At 34.7% G+C, this 21,346-nt stretch overlaps 1 protein-coding gene and 1 long non-coding RNA gene across 2 annotated transcripts; one reads left to right on the forward strand and one right to left on the reverse strand.

Annotated features, from left to right (window-relative positions):
- Positions 1–12,344: 12,344 nt before the first annotated feature.
- Positions 12,345–16,285, forward strand: LOC137731531 (pectinesterase-like). The gene is made up of 2 exons (XM_068470655.2): positions 12,345–13,415; positions 15,323–16,285. Exons 1-2 carry the CDS (start codon positions 12,494–12,496, stop codon positions 16,012–16,014), a joined length of 1,614 nt encoding a protein of 537 aa, XP_068326756.1. The 5' UTR covers positions 12,345–12,493; the 3' UTR covers positions 16,015–16,285.
- A 460-nt stretch (positions 16,286–16,745) lies between these two features.
- Positions 16,746–17,631, reverse strand: LOC148689797 (uncharacterized). Its single transcript, XR_015957418.1, has 2 exons — positions 17,201–17,631; positions 16,746–17,111 (listed from the first exon to the last, which is right to left on the reverse strand). It is a non-coding gene; the product is annotated as an uncharacterized LOC148689797 (long non-coding RNA).
- Positions 17,632–21,346: the final 3,715 nt, after the last annotated feature.

Below are 21,346 nucleotides of genomic sequence, written 5' to 3' on the forward strand. Positions count from 1 at the left end.
TTGTTCGGGTTTTTTGTTCTTCTAAAAATGTCCTTTTTCAGGACAAATTTTTTTGATTATCCAGAATATGGCCCGCCACACTAACTATCAAAATATATGTTGTTGGATATTTTTAAAAACAAAATTTCAACTAATAATATTACGACGCTTATTGTATTAGGCCGTATTATCGGTCCATTGAATAATTTCTCTCTTTTTAATATAAAATGATTTTGTTCTTGTTATATTAATATTTTTTGAAAATTTATTGGAGAAAATCATTTATCTAATTTCTGTGTTGAAGATGATATGCTATGTGATTTTGATTTGAGGCTCATTAAGATGGATCTTTTTTCCCATATAATGAATGACGTTTCTTTCTCGCACCACATAAACCCTCCCACTTAAAATGATTTTTTTCTTGTTAAATTAATATTATTTGAAAATTTATTGGAGAAAATCATTTATCTAATTTCTTTTTGGAAGATGATATGTTATGTGATTTGAGGCTCATTAAAATGGATCTTTTTCCCGTATAATGGACGTTTCATTCTCGTACTACGTAAACCCTCCCATTCCCACCGCAGTACATGTACAACCACACATGCATGCAGTCATGAAGAACACTGAACGCAGGACGACCCAGTTTCTCCTCTCTCTCGTCTAGGATGGGCAACGTGACGGGTGATGTGATTATTTACCATAATCGTTTATGTTTATACTTGTATAACCGTTTATCCGTTAGGTAATTGCATAAACAGTTATACACATACCCATAACCGTTTATAAACGGTTAACCATACCCATAACCGTGTACTTATTAAACCATAACCGTTTACCCATTTAATCATAACCATTTACCCGTTTTTGAACTTGTTTATCATTTTTTTTTATCCATTTACCAATTTTTCACCCGTCTACATGTTTTTTTTTACAACTTGAAAATTACAAAAAAAAAATTTGTCATAATTTTTATTTTCTGACAATTAAACACCGTTATAAGTACATTTTAGGATGCATTTCCCTATTTTAATCATTTAAGTCCTCATACAATTCCAATAATTGAAATAATAGTTTACGAACACTATTTTTCTACTACACCCAAGCAAGTCTTTTATTATAATTCATATGATTACAAAGTAAAGCTTCTAAAAACAAAAAGTGGTCATTATCTTGAATACTAGATGATTCAAAGCTCCAAAATATTCCGAAACTAAACACTTTCGAACACTAAAGCTTTAGCATGTTCAATCACCAAGTCTCATCAACTAGTTGTCACTAATGTTTTACTCGTTATAACCGCGGGTAATACCCATAACCGTCCATTTAAATTTCACGGATAAACGGTTATGGGTATAACCGTTTGTTCGTTTAAACGGTTACCTATAACTGTGATACTGAACTTTAAATGAACGGGTAACCGCGATTTACCCAAACCCATGGGTATTTTGCCCATCCCTACTCTTGTCTTCCTCTTTTCATTCGGATCCCCATCCAATGAAACGGATCAGCTCGCCAAGGAAGCTCTTGACGTCGGCCTAACCAGCGCTCAGCGTATGGTTAACTACTTATCCAGCATCGCCCTTAACGACTGCATCGAGGCCTTTGGCACCGCCGCCGGCCTCATTCGCAACTCTCTTGAGCAGATGCTCCTGCTCAGATCCCCCAGCTCCCCGTCCTTCAGGCTCCCTTGAAGACCGACATATCCAATAGGGCGGAGGATTATAAAAAGGTTATTGAAAATGCGCTTGCACTGGTTCGTAAAGTTGCCGAGAAGCAGGCGCCGTGATCAACCCTCATCTGGTTTCTAGTAGTTTTTTTTGTCTGTTGGAACTATCAATTAGTGACTTGATTAAAGAAAATAAGTTAATGTTTAAATCACATTTAACAATCAAGTTCACGAGAACCCCTTTGTAATTGAGATTCATCGTCAACATCAATGGGTCCCGCCGGCAAACTATTGTTAATATCGCAGCCAATCTGTTGCTGTATATAGAAGAGAAACTTCTCTACCTGTCCGGACTCCCGACACTCTATTTCTCTCACCACACAATCGTTGGATTCCCACCTCCAATATTACACATTCATTTTCGTATACTTGACCTCAAACCTTATTACTTGCAATAAAGAAGAACCAAAATTTTCTATATCATTTAGAGTCATCAGTTATAATTAGTAAGGGTAAAATAACATTAATGTTGGGGTCACATGCACCAATTTTCCCCGCTTTGGCTTCACTAGTGTACCTGCACCAACAAATTCAATTTGGAGATAGAGTTATGAAATTAACAAGAATGTGTGGAAAGCTGATGAAATTTTTTAAAGAATAAGTACGTACGTACTAAGATTATACGGTAGCTGTTATTAGTGTTGTTTAGAGGCAATCAAAGCTACCCTAGTAGTGACATGATTTCGGCAGCTGATAAATTGGCTAATTTGAGTTTATGAAATTAACAAGAATGTGTGGAAAGCTGGATGAAATTTTTTAAAGAATAAGTACGTACGTACTAAGATTATACGGTAGCTGTTATTAGTGTTGTTTAGAGGCAATCAAAGCTACCCTAGTAGTGACATGATTTCGGCAGCTGATAAATTGGCTAATTTGAGTTTATTGTGTTTTTTAAGTTGCTGACGATGTTAGGGGTTCTAGACCTCCTGACGTCTTTTTGTAATTTCATTTTGTTGACCGTTTAACCCCATTGTTAATAAAAATTTACCCATGTAACAATTTATGCAAAATCCCTATTGAATATGTCACATTTATAGACTGTGGAGTATGTTGACAAATTCTCAATCACTTTTTTATCCATCAATTAAGTATGCATGTGACTTATTGTAGCTAAATCAATGAAGAATATCTCAATTCTATGTTAATTAATCAATCAGTTCACACATAAATTATAAAATATATTATGCCATAAATGAGAACCGTATCGAAATTAGACGTAAAATCTTCACGTCTCTTGTTGTGAATAGGTACTGATTGGCAAGACATCTTCAACCTCGTTTGAAAGTGCTTTTAAAATAATTGAAAACATTTTTGGAAAAAATGGTTTTTTCAGTATCCACTTGTATTTAAACTAAGGATTTGTTGCATAAACATTTTTGCCAAAAACCCTTTCATCCATTTTAAATGGACTTCCAAACAAGCCCTTCAACTGCCAATTATTTCCAATCTCCTTCTCTCCAATCAGATACACTGCCACAAAAAAAAAAAAAATTCATACCAAAAAAGATGGAAAGAATCATGTAATTTCCACACTATATTCTGCCAAACCCCATGCCCTAAAGCATGCCACCATTATATACAAACACCAACCCCTTGTTAATCCCAGACATAGATGATCGTCCATAAAGTAGTATCCATTTTTACTCTTAAAAAAGAAGAAAATAAAACTGGGTACAGTTTTGGTAGATACTATTAGGAGTAATCCAGTTGTTTTTACGTTGTAATATTTCCAATCTCCTTCTCTCCAATCAGATACACCGCCAAAAAAAAAAAGGGATTTTTTAACTTTAATCCTTCAAGAAAATTGAAATTTAAAATTAACATGGCATTAGATTACATATTGATTATAATCATTGATGTGTCCTTAATTCAAAATAATTAATGTGTCTTTTATTTAATGTCTCCCATTAAATATTTAAATTTATTAACATACAAAATTTTAATTTATTTTTTGACCAAAAAATAGTTTTTTAATTTATTAATTTTATTTAACATTCTTCAAACTTGAAAGACTCAATTAATGTACCTAAATATTAGTACCGAAATGTGTTTACCAAAATGTAAGTACTGAAATATATGCACCAAAATGTGTTATATTAAATTAATCTACCTAAATGTACTGAAATGTATGTACTGAAATATATGTACCAACATATTATTCGGTACGTATATTTCGGTACATACATTTCGGTACATATATTTCGGTACATACATTTCGGTACGTACATTTCGGTACATACATTTCAGTATGTACATTTTGGTACATACATTTCAGTATTGATATTTAGGTACATTAATTCAATATGATACATTTCGGTACATATATTTTGGTACATACATTTCGGTACGTACATTTTGGTACATACATTTCGGTATTGATATTATTTTGGTACGTACATTTCGGTACGTACATTTCAGTACATACATTTCGGTACGTACATTTTGGTACATACATTTCGGTATTGATATTTAGGTACATTAATTCAATATAATACATTTCGGTACATAGATTTAGGTTCATTATAATATATTTTGGTACAATCATGTAGGTACAAAAAAGTCAATTATATATATTTCAGCATAGTACAATCATGTATTTATATATTTTGTATCACAAATTTCTTTTAATATTTTCTCATTTATGTTCATTTATAATTCAAGAACTAAATATGTGCATATTAATAAAATTAAAATTTAATGTGGAGAGATTAAATAAAAATCCACATTAAATAACAAAAATTGAATATAAATTTTGATAAAGTACACTTCAAGGGATTAAATTGAATATGTAATCTAGCACCAGTTTTTTTTATTTTAAATCTTAATCTTTTGCAATAACTAATGTTCAAAAACCCCTTATGTGAAATATTGTGATTCCACATCACCTTTTTGTTTCTGCATCCCTTTCTTCATTCCAAAAGAACAATAAAAAGCAAGACTTTCTTTACAAACCTCCGGTTCATTACTTCATCTATGCAATAATCACAAAAATACCTACTCATGCTAAAAATTATAAAACAATTGTAAGAGCTCAAACTACCTAAACGCACGCCACCACTAACGTAAGCCCTACAAAAGACAAGTTGTGGTTAGCCCTCTGAAGATCATAGCTCAAAGTTCAAACCATGGAGTTCAGATATTTTCTTTTCTTTTCTGTCCTATTCATGCTGCAACATAGTTCTTGTGGTTGTAGAACCATTGAACCATGCAGCAACCAAACACCATACCCTCAACCTCTCGTGTGCCACCAAGATCACCAACATCATAAAAGTAGGTTTTCATTTCCTGACCGAAAGCTTCTGAAATTGAAAAAAAAATTTGATGTAGAAGCAGCCCAAGACGGGTCCGGAAATTACAAATCTATTTCCGAGGCTCTGATTGCCGTGACAAATATGTGTCGCAATACGACGAATTATCATATACGTCAAAGTTGGCGTGTATAGAGAGTACGTCGAGATTGAGACAACCATGTGGGACATAACATTCATTGGGGATGGTATTGACAGAACATGCGGAGGATGGTTCGGGCACTTTTGAATCGGCAACCTTTGGTAAGTTTTGAACTCAGTAACAATGCAGTTGCCATAATTTGTTTGTTTTATTTTTTATTTTTTATTTTGGTACATATAACTTTGTTTGAGTTATTTTTATTTATGTGAAATCCCCCAATTTCTCAGAATTTAACGTCGGTTTGTATTTTCATCCTTAATTGTATCGTCTTATAAAAAGATTATATAGTAGTAAGAAAGACAATTTAATCCTATATATAGGTTAATCCTATATACAGGTTGTAGTTTAAATCCTAGTTTATCGTCGTTTTGTTTTTTCTTGCTTGATCGTGTTATCTTACGTCAAAAAAATAATCATATGTATATTCTTATAATGAAAAATAAGATTACCTGTAATTAATACATTAAAATGAAACTAAAGCATACGTATATTCTTAGAATGAAAAATAAGCATATGTATATCCTTCGATTTCAGAACAGTTTCATAAACTATTTTTCCTCTCAGTCTGATTACGAATTAGTAAATGAGTCATTATAGTGGCTTGAAGTAGGGGAGTTAAACTCTCAATTAAATACTAATTGGATTTGACATGTATTAGTGAGGTATTATTATTGAATTGGGCCAACAGATGCACAAGGCCTCTGTTAAGAAACACGGCACGTTAGATATTGTCTTGCTTCCCAACCCAGATGATCCGTCCCAACATAATGGGCTTCTAAGAGGTTAACAAAGAATCCAAAGAATAAATGAGCCCTACTAAAGTTACGAAGAATTTGCCCCCTCCAGAATGGCTTTCTAAGAGGTCCACATGACTTTAACTAATAAATGGGCTTTCTAAGAGGTCCACAACACTCCAAAGAACAAATGGGCCTTTTTAAAATAGTGAAGAACCTTGCTCCACCAGAATGGGCTTTCTAAGAGGTTTTACAAGACTCCAAAGAACAAATGACACAATGGGCTTTCTAAGAGGTCCACAAGAATTCAAAGATAAATGGGCCCTATTAGAATAATGCGCAATTATAAATTTATGATATGCAAAAAAATTTCCTATATTTTTTTTTATGTAAAATATAGGTGAACTAATCTTGGATCAAATAACATGTCTCATAATTTGCACAAATTAATTACCCTTTTTCTTTTTTATGATTAGCACGTTATTTTTGTAGGTAGATTATTTTGCATATATTATAATTTTATCTGCAAATAATTGATCTAAATTAATTTTGAATCAAATAACATTTCTTATTTTGTAGGTAAATTATTTTGTATGAATTTACATATATTAGGCATTTTTTTGTTATTATATATATAAATATATATATATATATATATATATATGTGTGTGTGTGTGTAAAACAATTAACCTACATTTATTTGAAAAATATATTTAGGCATCCCAAAAATGAGGAAAATGAGGTTAACTCACATTTACAAAGATACATGGACCAATATTGAGTAAATCATGCGTGAAATCAATCAATTAATTAATTAATACTACACGAACGTAAACAAAATTTTTTTTGTACTAAACTATAATTAAATAAACGGAAATGCACCATGTGCTCATTCTAAATTAACTATATATGGAAACAACTTTAATTGGCCAGTCCAGATTTGGTGTACAGAAAACCCTAATGCTTGTCCAAAAAACCTAATGAAGTTATTTCTTACTATATAAACCCCCTCCCCACACCTCTACCAGCTCAATACATGTACAAGTAGAACCACACATCGATCCTTGACAATCCCCACGAATGACGACCCAGTTTCTCCTTTCCCTCTTCTTCCTCTTATTCCTCTCCCGCCCAATCCCTACTATCGGCTCCCCTTTCACTGAAAAGGTACAGCGCACCAAGGACGCTATCAACGTCCGCCTAACCCATACCCAGGGGGATCTTGACTTTTTGATTCATGCGTCGAACTGTTCGAGGATGTTGTTGACTCTTTACGCAATGCTCTTGCGTTTATGGACCAGCTCGGCACCCCGACACCCCGTCCTTCCATGAACAGATTTGGAAGACGAATGTCCAGTTGAGCGCCGCAGATACCTATGCGCAAACTTGTCAAGAAAAGCTTTGATATTGTGAAGGACGAGCCTCTCAAGACCGAAGTGTCCAATCGGGCGGAAGATTTGAGTAAGCTTAGGGGCAATGCACTTTCGCTCCTTGTTAAAGTTGGATACAGGGTTGCGCTCTAATCACAATGTGCTTTCACTCCTGATTACATAAAATTATTGGAATAATTTTGAACTCTTATGTATCCCCGCAATAACAATATTTATAAAAAAAAAAAAAAAAGAAAAAAAAAAGAAGAAGACATTTTACAGTTTGTTAGGGATTACAATTTTACCAATACGGAGAAGATTTGAATATGAAAATTTATGGATACGAATACAGGGAAACCGAAAATTCCAACTAGATTTTGGATACCCTTAAGGGACATGGTTTCTAATGTCGGACAAGGCCTTCTATAGTTAAGGCATCCGAAAAAAAATGAGGAAAAGGAGGTTAACGCACAGTTGCCGCCCTTCACGACTGCGTCATATTGTTCAACGATGCCATTGACTCCTTCCGCGATGCGCTTGTGTTTATGGACCAGCTCGGCACCCCATCCTTTCATGAAAAGATTAAGGATACGAATCTCCAGTTGAACGTCGCGGATACGATGCGCTGACTTGTGAAGAATACTTGGAGCCCGTGGCGGAAGGGCCTCTCAAGACGGAAGTGTCCAATCGAGTGGAGGGTGTAACCAAGGTTACGGGCAATTTGTGGTGAGACCGCTACCTTTACACTCTTGGGTTTGGCCACTAAGGAGGCCTGAAAATGAGCAATTATTATGGGTTGAGCATGCCTATATAAAGAAGAGAGGCAACCCAATAGACTAGAGGGGTTGAATTTTGGATCATTTCCTTTTCTCCTTAAATTGGTTAGGAGCCCTTGAGCACTCATGGTTAATGTATTGTACCCCAACATATATATATATATATATATATATATTACAGATTTTCAATCGATGCAGTCCTTTCTGGGTAAACCACTTCAAATTTATTGCGTTAAAATGTTATGCATATTATTGTCCACCGTAATTGACTATTCAAATCTTTTGGTTAGCGTCATCAACTTTTAGCGTTAACATGACCAATACCAAAATTCACGTTTTCATAAACTCATAAGAGATTCCTTTTCACGTGTGAACTTTATTTTTGTATATAAATTTGGGTACTTTTCAAATGCAACATCTATCAATGTTGTTATACGAGAGGTAAAATGCCTCTGTTAGTTGACCTTACTAAAACCCTAATTAGTCGCTGGTGGCCTCATTTCAGTGATTAAACCCATACTGGATAATATTTTGATGGACGCAACCACGGGTGTTCAAATTCCAATTAACTTTGATTGAAGAAAATAAATTAATACAACTGCAGGCCAGTTAATGGTCAATAAAATAGTGTTACACTTATCATTTATTTATATCATCTCTCAGATAGAGGTAGAGTCCACAAACACATATGGGTCTCATATTTCTAAATTCATTAGAAATATGGTACAAGTAGATAGCAAGAGTAATATTTTTGTGGTCAATCCTGTTGAGACGTATCAAATTTTATAAATTTCAAGGAAAAGAAGAGGGACCTCAACACCATGCACAACTTGGCATTTTACATTCCGTCGTAGAAATAATTTAGAGTAATCTCACAACCACCCATCCATCTTTCATCATTTGATTATTCGTTCAATGTCTTGTCCCCAAGAAAAAGAAAGAGCCTCGGTCGAGAACAAGTTCCTTGCTCACTCGCACATTGTTTGATTAAAATCAAATACAAGAGCACAACAAATAGCTTTCACCATATTTCTATGTCCGCTAATGTAGGCCACATGATGGCACTCCCGTGCTCTTAACCAAAGAAAAATCAAGAGTCCTCAATGCCCAACGGCTTCTTGAGATGAAAAAAAGGGAAACACTTGTCACATCATGAATCATTACATATCATAATATGGTGAAAAACATGATTAATATCCGGGGTGTGATATCCACACATTTTTTTACTTCTCCCACACTTTTTTAGTTTTCAGCCGTCATATCAGATAAATTGAAGAAAATCAACGGACATAAATTAAAAAGGATGTGTGAAAAGTGAAAAGATGTGTGTGGATAGCACACCCTTAATATCCCGTTGTTGAGAGTATATTAATAAAACCAAATATATTATAATTTAAATAGGATAATAAATCACAAGCACACCAAAAAATCTTTTATTGTGTATATACCAAGCCTTTTGAGTCGAGGGGCCAATGACAAGCCGCGTGTACCAAAATGTTTGCTAAGGGTTTTATAAAGTAGAAATTACGTGGTATATCACAAGGTGGTCTAGAGTCTACTTCCTGAGAAATTTTTCAGTGCCGGAAACACGGCTATATACACCAAGTGTCACAATACAAGTGGTTGAAATTTTTTTTTTGTCAAATATTCAACCACATATAGTATGACACTTGATGTACCTGACCGTATTTTCGGCACACTTAAATATCTCTCTTACTTCACATATGGTGTACACCTAATAAACTCTAAAAGATGAGAACCCAACCAATCGAAATCAAAGGCCAAAGCTTCAGAGAGTCTCTTGGTGCATTTGTGTGTGGTCCTCCTTGAAAATTTGACTAGGGTTTTGACAAAGTCTTCCTAACTAAATATCCGACACAACTTTTACATCTCCATTATTTGGCCCTCCTTGGTGCGTGTTCAACTTTCGAATAATGACACAAATTACTAAAGTTGCTTTGGATCGATTAGTTATTAACGGCACAAGAGTACTACAAAGTACAAAGCACGTACGAGTGAGGAAATGTCGAAAAGATGAATCATTTACATATTACAATATGGTGAAAAACATGATTAATATCCCGTTGTTGAGGGTATATTAATAAAATTAAATACATATATTATAATTTGAATAAAATAGTAAATCACTAAGTTACAAGTACACCAAAAAATCTTTCATTGTGTATACCAAGCCTTTTGAGTCGAGGGGCCAATAAAAAGCCATGTGTACCAAAATTTTTGCTAAGGGTTTTATAAAGTAGAAATTACATGGTAAATTAAAAGGTGGTCTAGAGTCTACTTCCGGAGAAATTTTTCAGTGCCAGAAACAAGGCTCAATACACTAAATGTCATAATACAAGTGGTTGAATTTTTTTTATTTTCAAGTATCCAACCACATATATTGAGCAATACTAGTTAGACTAAATTTTTTAAACAAAATTTACTAACTAAATGATATGGTTGTAGATTATTAGATTATTAATTAAATGTCGATTAACATGTTTGTTTCTTATTGGTGACACATTATTTAATTTGCACTTTGGTTTAAAAAATTTAATCTCTCTAACGCTACTCCACATATATTATGGCACCGCGTGGTACTAGGACCAGGACCTTTGCTTCCTCTTTTTCCTCTTTTTCTTTCTCTTCCACCCAATCCCAGCCGTTGGATCCCCAACCCAACGCAATTGACTTCATCCGTACAAGTTGCGGAACCACGCAGCACGAGGACCTTTGCTATGCCTCCCTTTCCTGCTGATTCTAAATCTTCTATGAAAACTCCTTTAATTGGCTAGTCCAGATTCGGCGTACCCTTAATACTTCACAATAAAAACCTATTGAAGTTCTTTGCTACTATGTAATTATAAACCCCCTCTCCCAAGGAAAAGAAAAAAACCGTGATCTCCTTGATATGGTGAAAAACATGATTAATATGCCAGTTGTTGAGAGTATATTAATAAAATCAAATACATATATATATATATATATATATATATAATTTGAATAGAATAGTAAATCACTTAGTTACAAGCACACCAAAAAATCTTTATAGTGTACACCAAGTCTTTTGAGTTGAGGCCAATGACAAGCTGCGTGTACCAAACTTTTAGCCAAGGGTTTTACAAAGTAGAAACTACGTGGTATATCAAAAGGTGGTCTAGAGTCTACTTCACAAGAATTTTTTCAGTGTTGAAAACACGGCTTGATACACAAGTGGTTGAAATTTTTTCTTTTCAAGTATCCAACCACTTATATTATGATATTTGTTATACCAAACCGTATTCTTGGCACACTGGAAAATCTCCCTTACTTCACCAATGGTGTACACCTAATAAACTTCAAAAAGATGATAATCCATCCAATCGAAATCAAGGGCCAAAGCTTGACAGAGTCTCTTGGTGCATTTGCGAGTGGTCCTCTTTGAAAATTGGATATGGGTATTGACAAACTCTTCCTAACTAAATATCCGACGCAACGTTGACATCTCCATTAATTATTAGAAAAACTAATGAAAATGATTTGAAAATTTTGAGTTTTAATAATAAGGACAAAATAAAGAGTAAAGTGAATAGTACCATGATTGATTTTTTAGTGTAAAAATATAATTTTTCGTTAAAGTGAATAATATCGTGAACTTTTCGTTAAAACTCCTATTATTATTTGGCCCTCCTTTGTACGTGTTCAACTTTCGAATGTACTGACACAAATTACTAAAGTTGCGTTGGATTGATTAGTTGTTTAACGGACACGAGTACTGCAAAGTACGTACGAGTGAGGGAATGTCCAAAAGATCAATCTGATACTTTCTTGAAAGAAAACGAGGAAATTAAACTGCTTTAAGTCAGACTTTTAAGGAATGGTAATGATTGGTCTTAATTTATAACAAAATCCCAACAGTAATTTGCCGAATTTTTTTTATTTAAACGATATTATTGCTTTAAGCTCACTAAAATTTTATGAGAGAGTTTGAACACGAAACACTGTTAGTTGTAAATCAGCCTTATCCACCAAATCAATTCAATATTACAATTTCTATGGCCAAAGTGGTAAAACATTCGTCTTCCATCCCTGTCTTTATATACAGCTGACCATACAAGGACAAACTACAAAGAATCATGACTCCGAGTCAATTGTCCGCATTTATGTTTTAGTCTTCCACCGTCTTATGTTGTGGCTTAAAAAGGTCGCTCCCAACTGGCATAAAGAGACTGATGGAAATTTTGAGTAGAAATTTTATTGTCCCACATTGATCATTATCAAAAGATTCCCTCAATTTATAAGGCTTTGTTCCTTATAAAAAGTGATTAGAGTGATAAAGTCTACATAACCCATTTATCTCCGAAAGAAAAACCGTAACCGCACGTACACCACTCACGTAAGCCCAACAAAGGCAAGTTGTGGTCTATAAAAAAGTCCCCATTGGCCCTCTGAAGATCACAGATCAAAGTTCAAACCATGAAGTACAATGCATATTTTCTTGTGTTCTTTTCTCTTCTACTCATGCTGCAGTATAGTTCTTGTAGAATCACTGCACCATGCAGTCAAACCCCATACCCACAAGTATGTCGCCATTATATTAACACTAACCTCTTATCAACCCTAGATCGTCACCAAAGGTTTGCATTTCGTGACTTGGTACTTAAAGTGTCCATGGACCAAGCCATTGAGGCTCATCAACTTGTCTTGTCCTTGAACTCGAACTCATTGGACGGTGACCATACTCGAGCCAAGGGGGCCTGGAATGACTGCTTGGAGCTCTACGAGGACACCGTTGACAAGCTCAACCGTTCAATCGGCTCCACCAATGCCCTTGATGTCAATACATGGTTGAGTGCATCGCTTACTAATCAACAAACATGCCAAAATGGTTTCACAAACCTCAACATTCCTAGTTCTTATTTGCAATCTTTCCCAAACTACGTCACGCTCTCAACCAACTTGTCCAAGCTCCTTAGCAACTCACTATCAATACACAAGGTCTCAACTTCTTCATCAGCTCTACAGTTTAGCAAACAAGTTGGTGGAAGACGACGGCTTTTGCTTTCGGATGATGGGTTCCCAGGATGGGTTTCAGCCGCTGATCGAAAGCTGCTCCAATCGATAAGTAGCGGACCAAACGCTGATATGGTAGTAGCACAAGACGGGTCCGGGAATTACAAGTCAATTTCTGAAGCTGTGGATGCTGCGTACAAGCTGCAGGGTGGGGCGACTAAAAGGTTCGTCATACACGTGAAGGCAGGAGTTTACAGAGAAAATATCGAGATTAAGAAGACAATGAAGAACATCATGTTCATTGGAGATGGTATCGATGCAACGATTGTCACAGGGAATAAAAATGTCCAAGATGGTTCAACTACATATCGCTCTGCCACATTTGGTACGTTTGAGTTGAAACAATAATAAACTTTGAATAAGTTTAAGGGGTATTTGGACTCAACAAACCCCATCATCTTAAGTTAATTTTGAAACTTTAGGTGGCGTCACACTTAGATACTAATTGATTGAAGACCAATTTAATTAAGGGTCATTTTGGTTCTGGTCACTAGTCAACCTAGTTGTTAGAATGAAATCTTTTTGTTTAAATAGTTTGATCAAGGTCTCTAGCATCATTTAAGGGATTTAACTCACATGCATTTATGCACTTAATACCCCACAAATTATGAAATTTAAAAAAAAATCCAAATAATATTGTTACAAATATAACAATTACTTAAAAATCAATAATAGAGTAATTTGTTCTTTACATGGTTCTAGCAAAAACAAAAAAACAAAATGTACCCACATAATTATTAATATAGTGCAAGCAATAACTATTTGATATATTTTAAAACATAAAAGAAACACATAATATAATTAGCATGTGTACGTTCATAAGAAAAAAAAAAAACTATTGGTACAATTAAATTAAAAGTATGGGTACATATTAAAATTCAAAACTATGGGTGCAAATTTAATTGAAAATATAGGTACATATTAAAATTCAAAATTATGGATATAAATTAAAACTAAAAAGAATATTGGTATAATTTTTTTTTTAAATAGGATACAAATTATAAATAGAAATATATGAAAAAAAATAAGAAAAAAATTATATTTGAAAATGACTAATACTTTTTTTAAATTGACATATAAGGACTTGTAAATAATTTAATATTCAATTAATGGCATGAAGAAAAGTCAAAGGACCTTGATAAAAAAAAAAAAAGGTTTAAATTAATAAGAAGGAGAAATAAGGGATGAGAACCTAATTTATCCTTTAATTAATTAAGTCATGATCGATTTGAAAGTGCTAGAGAGACCAACTATTTAGACTAAAATTTGTAAAATATATGATGCGGTTGTTGATGATGAAATTATTACTTAAGTGTTAATTCACACATAATATAATTAGCATGGGTACGTTCATAAAACCCAAAAAAAAAAAAAAAAAAAAAAGGGTACAATTAAATTAAAAGTATGGGTACATATTAAAATTCAAAACTATGGGTGCAAATTTAATTGAAAATATAGGTACATATTAAAATTTAAAATTATGGATACAAATTAAAACTAAAAAGAATATTGGTATAATTTTTTTTAAAATAGGATACAAATTATAAATAGAAATATATAAAAAAATAAGAAAAAAATTATATTTGAAAATGATTAATAATTTTTTTAAATTGACGTATAAGGACTTGTAAATAATTTAATATTCGATTAATGGCATGAAGAAAAGTCAAGGGACCTTGAACCAAAAAAAAAAAAAAAGGTTTAAATTAATAAGAAGGAGAAATGAGGGATGAGAACCTAATTTATCCTTTAATTAATTAAGTCATGATCGATTTGAAAGTGCTAGAGAGACCAACTATTTAGGCTAAAATTTGTAAACTATATGATGCGGTTGTTGATGGTGAAATTATTACTTAAACGTTAATTAACGTGTTTATTTATTACTAGTGACACATCACATGGTTTGCAAATTAGTCTGTCATATTATTCTTCACTTAAACCATGTTTTGTAAACCATATAACATGATTATTGATAATTAAATTATTAAGTGTTGATTAACGTGCTTAATTTCTATCATTACTCTTACTCAAATTATAAAGCTATTTACCAGATCCTGCTTTTCCTTTTCCTTTCTTTGTTTTTTTTTTTTTTTTTTTTTTTTTGCCTTTTCTCGACAAGATTTTTATACTGATAACTTAGCTAATTACATGCCACGTGAATAGTTACAAGTTTTTCTCCTAGTATACATCTAATAGTTCACAAAATTAATAAACTGTTCACTTAAAATTCAGGGGCTACCGGCGATGGCTTTATTGCTCAAGACATGACATTCGAAAACACAGCCGGACCACAGAAACACCAAGCCGTGGCACTCCGCTCCGGCTCCGATCATTCAGTCTTCTACCGTTGCAGCTTCAAGGGTTACCAAGACACCTTATACGTGTATTCCCAACGCCAATTCTACCGCGACTGCGACATATACGGCACGGTCGACTTCATCTGCGGCGACGCCACGGTTGTGCTCCAAAATTGCAACATCTACGCGAGGAAGCCAATGAGCAACCAAGTAAACACCGTGACAGCGCAGTCTAGGACCGACCCGAATGAAAACACAGGCATTGTTATTCATAATTCGCGAATCACGGCTGCACAAGATTTGAGACCTGTACAAGGTTCCTTTAAGACGTACTTGGGTAGGCCGTGGAAACAGTACTCTAGGACGGTAATTATGAAGAGTAATCTTGATGGGTTGATCACTCCTGCTGGTTGGTATCCGTGGAGTGGAAGCTTTGCCCTCTCCACACTTTATTACGGGGAGTACATGAACTCCGGCGCTGGAGCTGGTACTGGAGGGAGGGTCAACTGGCCCGGTTATCGTGTTATAACGAGTGCGGTGGAGGCCGGGAAGTTTACGGTTGGGAACTTTTTGGCCGGAGATTCGTGGATTCCGGGGACCGGAGTTCCATTTACAGCTGGTCTATGATAATGCATGCATGTTGTTGTGGAGAGAAGTTGTTTGACTTGTTAGGGAGGGACTCGTCACACTTGTGCATTGTTGTGTGCGGATAGTGACCTAAAGTAAAAATCGTCACATAGCTTGTTTTTAGTTTCGTTTTGGTAATTATATCCCATCTATCCCTCCTGTAATGCAGTAAATATTTTCAAACTCTTACCTCATGTTATTACGTGGTGTGATTAATTAAGAACTCGTTTGAAAGTGTTTATAAAATAAGTAAAAGTGTTTCTGGTGAAAATATTTTTTGAACTAATCTTTTATTAGTATATAAGTAAATCCTGAAAGGCAATTCAAGTGTTTTTGAAACTCAAAAATATTTTTTTCTAAAAACATTTTTAGTTATTTAAAAAGCAGTTACAAACACGTTATGAAACGTTGTCGCATAATGTTATTAGCAATATGGGGTCAGCGATGCCAAGCCATAAATAAACGTATTAAAGTGAATATTTGGCGCACATTATTTGATATCATAAAAAGTGATCACGTACATCTTAGGCGGATCAGTTATCACATGGACCAATTGGATGACATTGGTTACAAATGTCGCTGCTCAGTGCTCACGAGTTACATTAGCCGTTGATTGTAGCTACTACTGTGCCACGTGTCGCAAAAAGGAAGCCAATTTCTCACCCATGTCAGCATCTCGAACAGAAAATTTAACGGAGTTTGACCGAGGGATAAAGTAAGAAACGAAGAGATTTAGATGAAAAGTCATGTCAAATTGAAAATGATACATTGGTTAAAAGCGATATTCACAAACGCTTTCAGGGACCAGATACGCACTAGAAAAAAGCAAATTATACATTGGTGAAAAGCACACCAGATTTGGACAAGAGATTGCAAAACATTGTTCGCATTATTTTGGACGAACAAAAATTGTTGACATCAGAGACCCACAGACCCATCAACGTTACAAAAAAAGGTTCTCTTATTACCAATACCTTTGATGATAACAAGCCGGTCCTTGTTCATGGGATTTTAGAGATGTGGATCTACATGATGACCGTCGGGGCAGATCGTCCGGTGAACTCTTGCATCTTCGAAAGCTTAAGAGCAACCTCCACCTATATACACGGTCAGCGAATCAGAGCCAGCCCGAAAAACTTGGCCACAAAGTTTTAATAATAAGACTGAGATTAATGATTAAACTCACAAGAGGACTATAAGTGCTTCTGAGGATTCTCTGCCAACTTTCGATGGATCCTTCTCATACTGCTCAATGTAGAGTCGGATTGTGGCACCTTCTGAGCCGGTTCCTGAGAGGCGGAAAACCTGCAATCGTGTTCAAGGATGGGGAAGATTGATCAGCTCAAGTTGGCTCCATGGTATCCTTCAGAAATATATTTATGGACCAGCTCGGCACCCCGTCCTTTCATGGAAAGATTAGGGATACGAATCTCCAGTTGAACGTCGCGGATACGACGCGCTGACTTGTGAAGAAGACTTGGAGCCCGTGGCGGAAGGGCCTCTCAGGAATAAGTGTCCAATCGGGTGGAGGGTGTGACCAAGGTTACGGGCAATTTGTGGTGAGACCTCTACCTTTACACACTTGGGTTTGGCCACTAAGGAGGCCTGAAAATGAGCAATTATTATGGGTTCATGAGCATGCCTATATAAAGAAGAGAGGCAACCCAATAGACAAGAGGGGTTGAATTTTGGACCATTTCCTCTTCTCCTTAAATTGGTTAGGAGCCCTTGAGCACTCATGGTTGAATGTATTGTACCCCAACACGTATATATATATTACAAATTTTCAATTGATGCAGTCCATTTCTGGGTAAACCACTCAAAATTTATTACGTTAACATTGGTTAGGAGCCCTTGAGCACTCATGGTTGAATGTATTGTACCCCAACACATATATATATTACAAATTTTCAATTGATGCAATCCATTTCTGGGTAAACCACTCAAAATTTATTACGTTAAAATGTTACGTATATTCTTGTCCACCATAATTGACTGCTCAGATTTTTTGTTAGTCTCACCAATTTTCATCGTTAACATAACCCATACCAAAATTCACGTTTTCATAACTCATAAGAGATCCTTTTCACGTGTGAACTTTATTTTTGTATATTAATTAGGAAGTGTTATTGACACTCCAAAAATCTCATTCTACACTCCTCACAAGTGTATTTTTCTTTCCTAATATAGAAAGTTTGGAGTGTAAAATGAGATTTTTGGAGTGCTAATAACAATTCCCTATAAATTTGGGTACTTTTCAAATGCAACATCTATCAATGTTGTTATACGAGAGGTAAAATGCCTCTGTTAGTTGGTCTTACTAAAACCCTAATTAGTGGCTGGTGGCCTCATTTCAGTGAATAAAGCCATACTGGGTTGGAAATATTTTGATGGACGCAACCACGGGTGTTCAAATTCCAATTAACTTTGATTGAAGAAAATAAATTAATACAACTGCAGGCTAGTTAATGGTCAATAAAATAGTGCTACACTTACCATTTATTTGTACCATCTCTCAAATAGAGGTAGAGTCCACCAACACATATGGGTTTCATAGTTGAATGTATTGTACGAGTGAGGAAATGTCCAAAAGATAAATCTGATACTTTTTCGAAAGAAATCGAGAAAATTTATAACAAAATGATGCTGATTGGTCTTAATTTACAACAAAATTCCAACAGTAATTTGCCGAAAGATTTTGATTTAAGCAATATTATTGCTTTAAGCTCACTAAAAACTCATGAGAGAGTTTGAACACGAAACACTGTTAGTTGTAGAAAATAGACTTTATCTACCAAATCAATTAAGTATTACAATTTCTATGGCCAAAGTGGTAAAACATTCGTCTTCCATCCCTGTCTTTATATACAGCTGATCATATGGGTCTCGTATTCATTAGAAAGACGGTATAAGTAGATAGTAAGAGTAATATTTTTATGGTCAATACTGTTGAGACGTATCAAGTTTTATAAATTTCAAAGAAAAGAAGAGGGACCTCAACACCATGCACAACTTGGCATTTTACATTCCATCCTAGAAATAATTTAGTGTAATCTCACATTCCACCCATCCATCTTTCATCATTTAGTTATTCGTTCAAAGTCTTGTCCCCAAGAAAAAGAAAGAGCCTAGGTTGAGAACAGGTTCCTTGCTCCCTCGCACATCGTTTGATTAAAATCAAATACAAGAGCACAACACAATAGCTTTCACGATATTTCTATGTCGGTTAATGTAGGCCACATGATGGCACTCCTGCGCTCTTAACCAAAGAAGAATCAAACCTCAACGGCTTCTTGAGATGAAAAAAGGGAGCCCACAGAAAACACTTATTCACATCATGAATCATTTACATATTACAATATGGTGAAAAACATGATTAATATCCCGTTGTTGAGGGTATATTAATAAAATTAAATACATATATTATAATATAAATAGAATAGTAAATCACTAAGTTACAAGTATACTAAAAAATCTCTCATTGTGTATGCCAAGCCTTTTGAGTTGATGGGCCAATGAGAAGCCGCGTCTACCAAAATTTTTGTTAAGAGTTTTATAAAGTAGAAATTACGTGGTATACCAAAAGGTGGTCTAGAGTCTACTTCCTAAGAAATTTTTCAATGTCGGAAACACGATTCGATACATCAAATGTCATAATACAAGTGGTTGAAATTTTTTTCTTTTCAAGTATCCAACCACATATATTGAGTAATACTAGGTAGACTAAATTTTTTAAACCAAATTTACAAACTAAATGATGTAGTTGTAGATGATCAGATTATTAATTAATTGTCGATTAACATGTTTGTTTTTTATTGGTGACAGGTCATTTGATTTGCACTTTGGTTTAAAAAATTTGATCTCCCAAACACACTGTTCCACATATATTATGGCACCACGCAGTACCAGGACCAGGACCTTTGCTTCCTCATTTTCCTCTTTTCCTTTCTCTTCCACCCAATCCCAACCGTTGGATCCCCAACCCAACGCGCAATTGACTTCATCCGTACAAGTTGTGGAACCACGCAGTACGAGGACCTTTGCTATGCCTCCCTCTCCTGCTGATTCTAAATCAACTATGAAAACTCCTTTAATTGGTTAGTCCAGATTCGGCGTACAGAAAAAAAACCTTAATACTTCACAATAAAGACCTAATGAAGTTCTTTTCTACTATATAAACACCCTCTCCCAAGGAAAAGAAAAAAACCTTGATCTCCTTGATATGGTGAAAAACATGATTAACATGCCCGTTGTCGAGAGTGTATTAATAAAATCGAATACATATATATATATATATATATATAATTTGAATAGAATGGTAAATCACTAAGTTACAAGCACACCAAAAAATCTTGCTAGTGTACACCAAGCCTTTTGAGTTGAGGTCAATGACGAGCTGTGTGTACCAAAATTTTAGCTAAGGGTTTTACAAAGTAGAAACTACATGGTATATCAAAAGGTAGCCTAGAATCTACTTCACGAGAATTTTTTCAGTGAATACGATTCGATACACTAACTGTCATAATATAAGTGGTTGAAATTTTTTCTTTTCAAGTATTCAACTACTTATGTTATGATACTTGTTGTACCGGACCATATTCTCAACACACTAGAAAATCTCTCTTACTTCACCTATGGTGTACACCTAATAAACTTCTAAAAGATGAGAATCCATCCAATCGTAATCAAAGGCCAAGGCTTCACAGAGTCTCTTGGTGCATTTGCGAGTGGTCCTCTTTGAAAATTGGACAAGGGTTTTGACAAACTCTTCCTAACTAAATATCCGACACAACGTTTACATCTCCATTAATTATTTGGCCCTCCTTAATTTGTACGTGTTCAACTTTCGAATATACTAACACAAATTACTAAAGTTGCTTTGGATTGATTAGTTACTTAACGGCACAAGAGTACTATAAAGTACGTACGAGTGAGGGAATGTCCAAAAGATCAATCTGATATTTTTCTGAAAGAAATCGAGGAAATTAAACTGCTTTAAGTCAGACTTTTAAGGAATGATAATGATTGGTCTTAATTTATAACATAATCCCAACATTAATTTGCCGAAAGATTTTGATTTAAGCGATATTATTGCTTTAATGTCATGCCTCAATCCCAACATACGTTCAGGATCAACACGTGACATCACCAAATACATACCCCGCCTCCGGGATATGGGCAAAGCACAACTCGAGATCCAACTGCGTAAAAAAAATTTCGTATACTTTATGGTTGCATCTAACCTCCTCGTTAGACTGTCTACATACCCTTAATAGGGATCAAGCCATTTGCAGTTCGTCATTTCACTACACTCAAACATCCATCACATAAA

Source organism: Pyrus communis, chromosome 16 (assembly GCF_041283825.1).
Source record: "Pyrus communis isolate YQ-2024b chromosome 16, ASM4128382v1, whole genome shotgun sequence".
NCBI classification, from domain to species: domain Eukaryota; kingdom Viridiplantae; phylum Streptophyta; class Magnoliopsida; order Rosales; family Rosaceae; genus Pyrus; species Pyrus communis.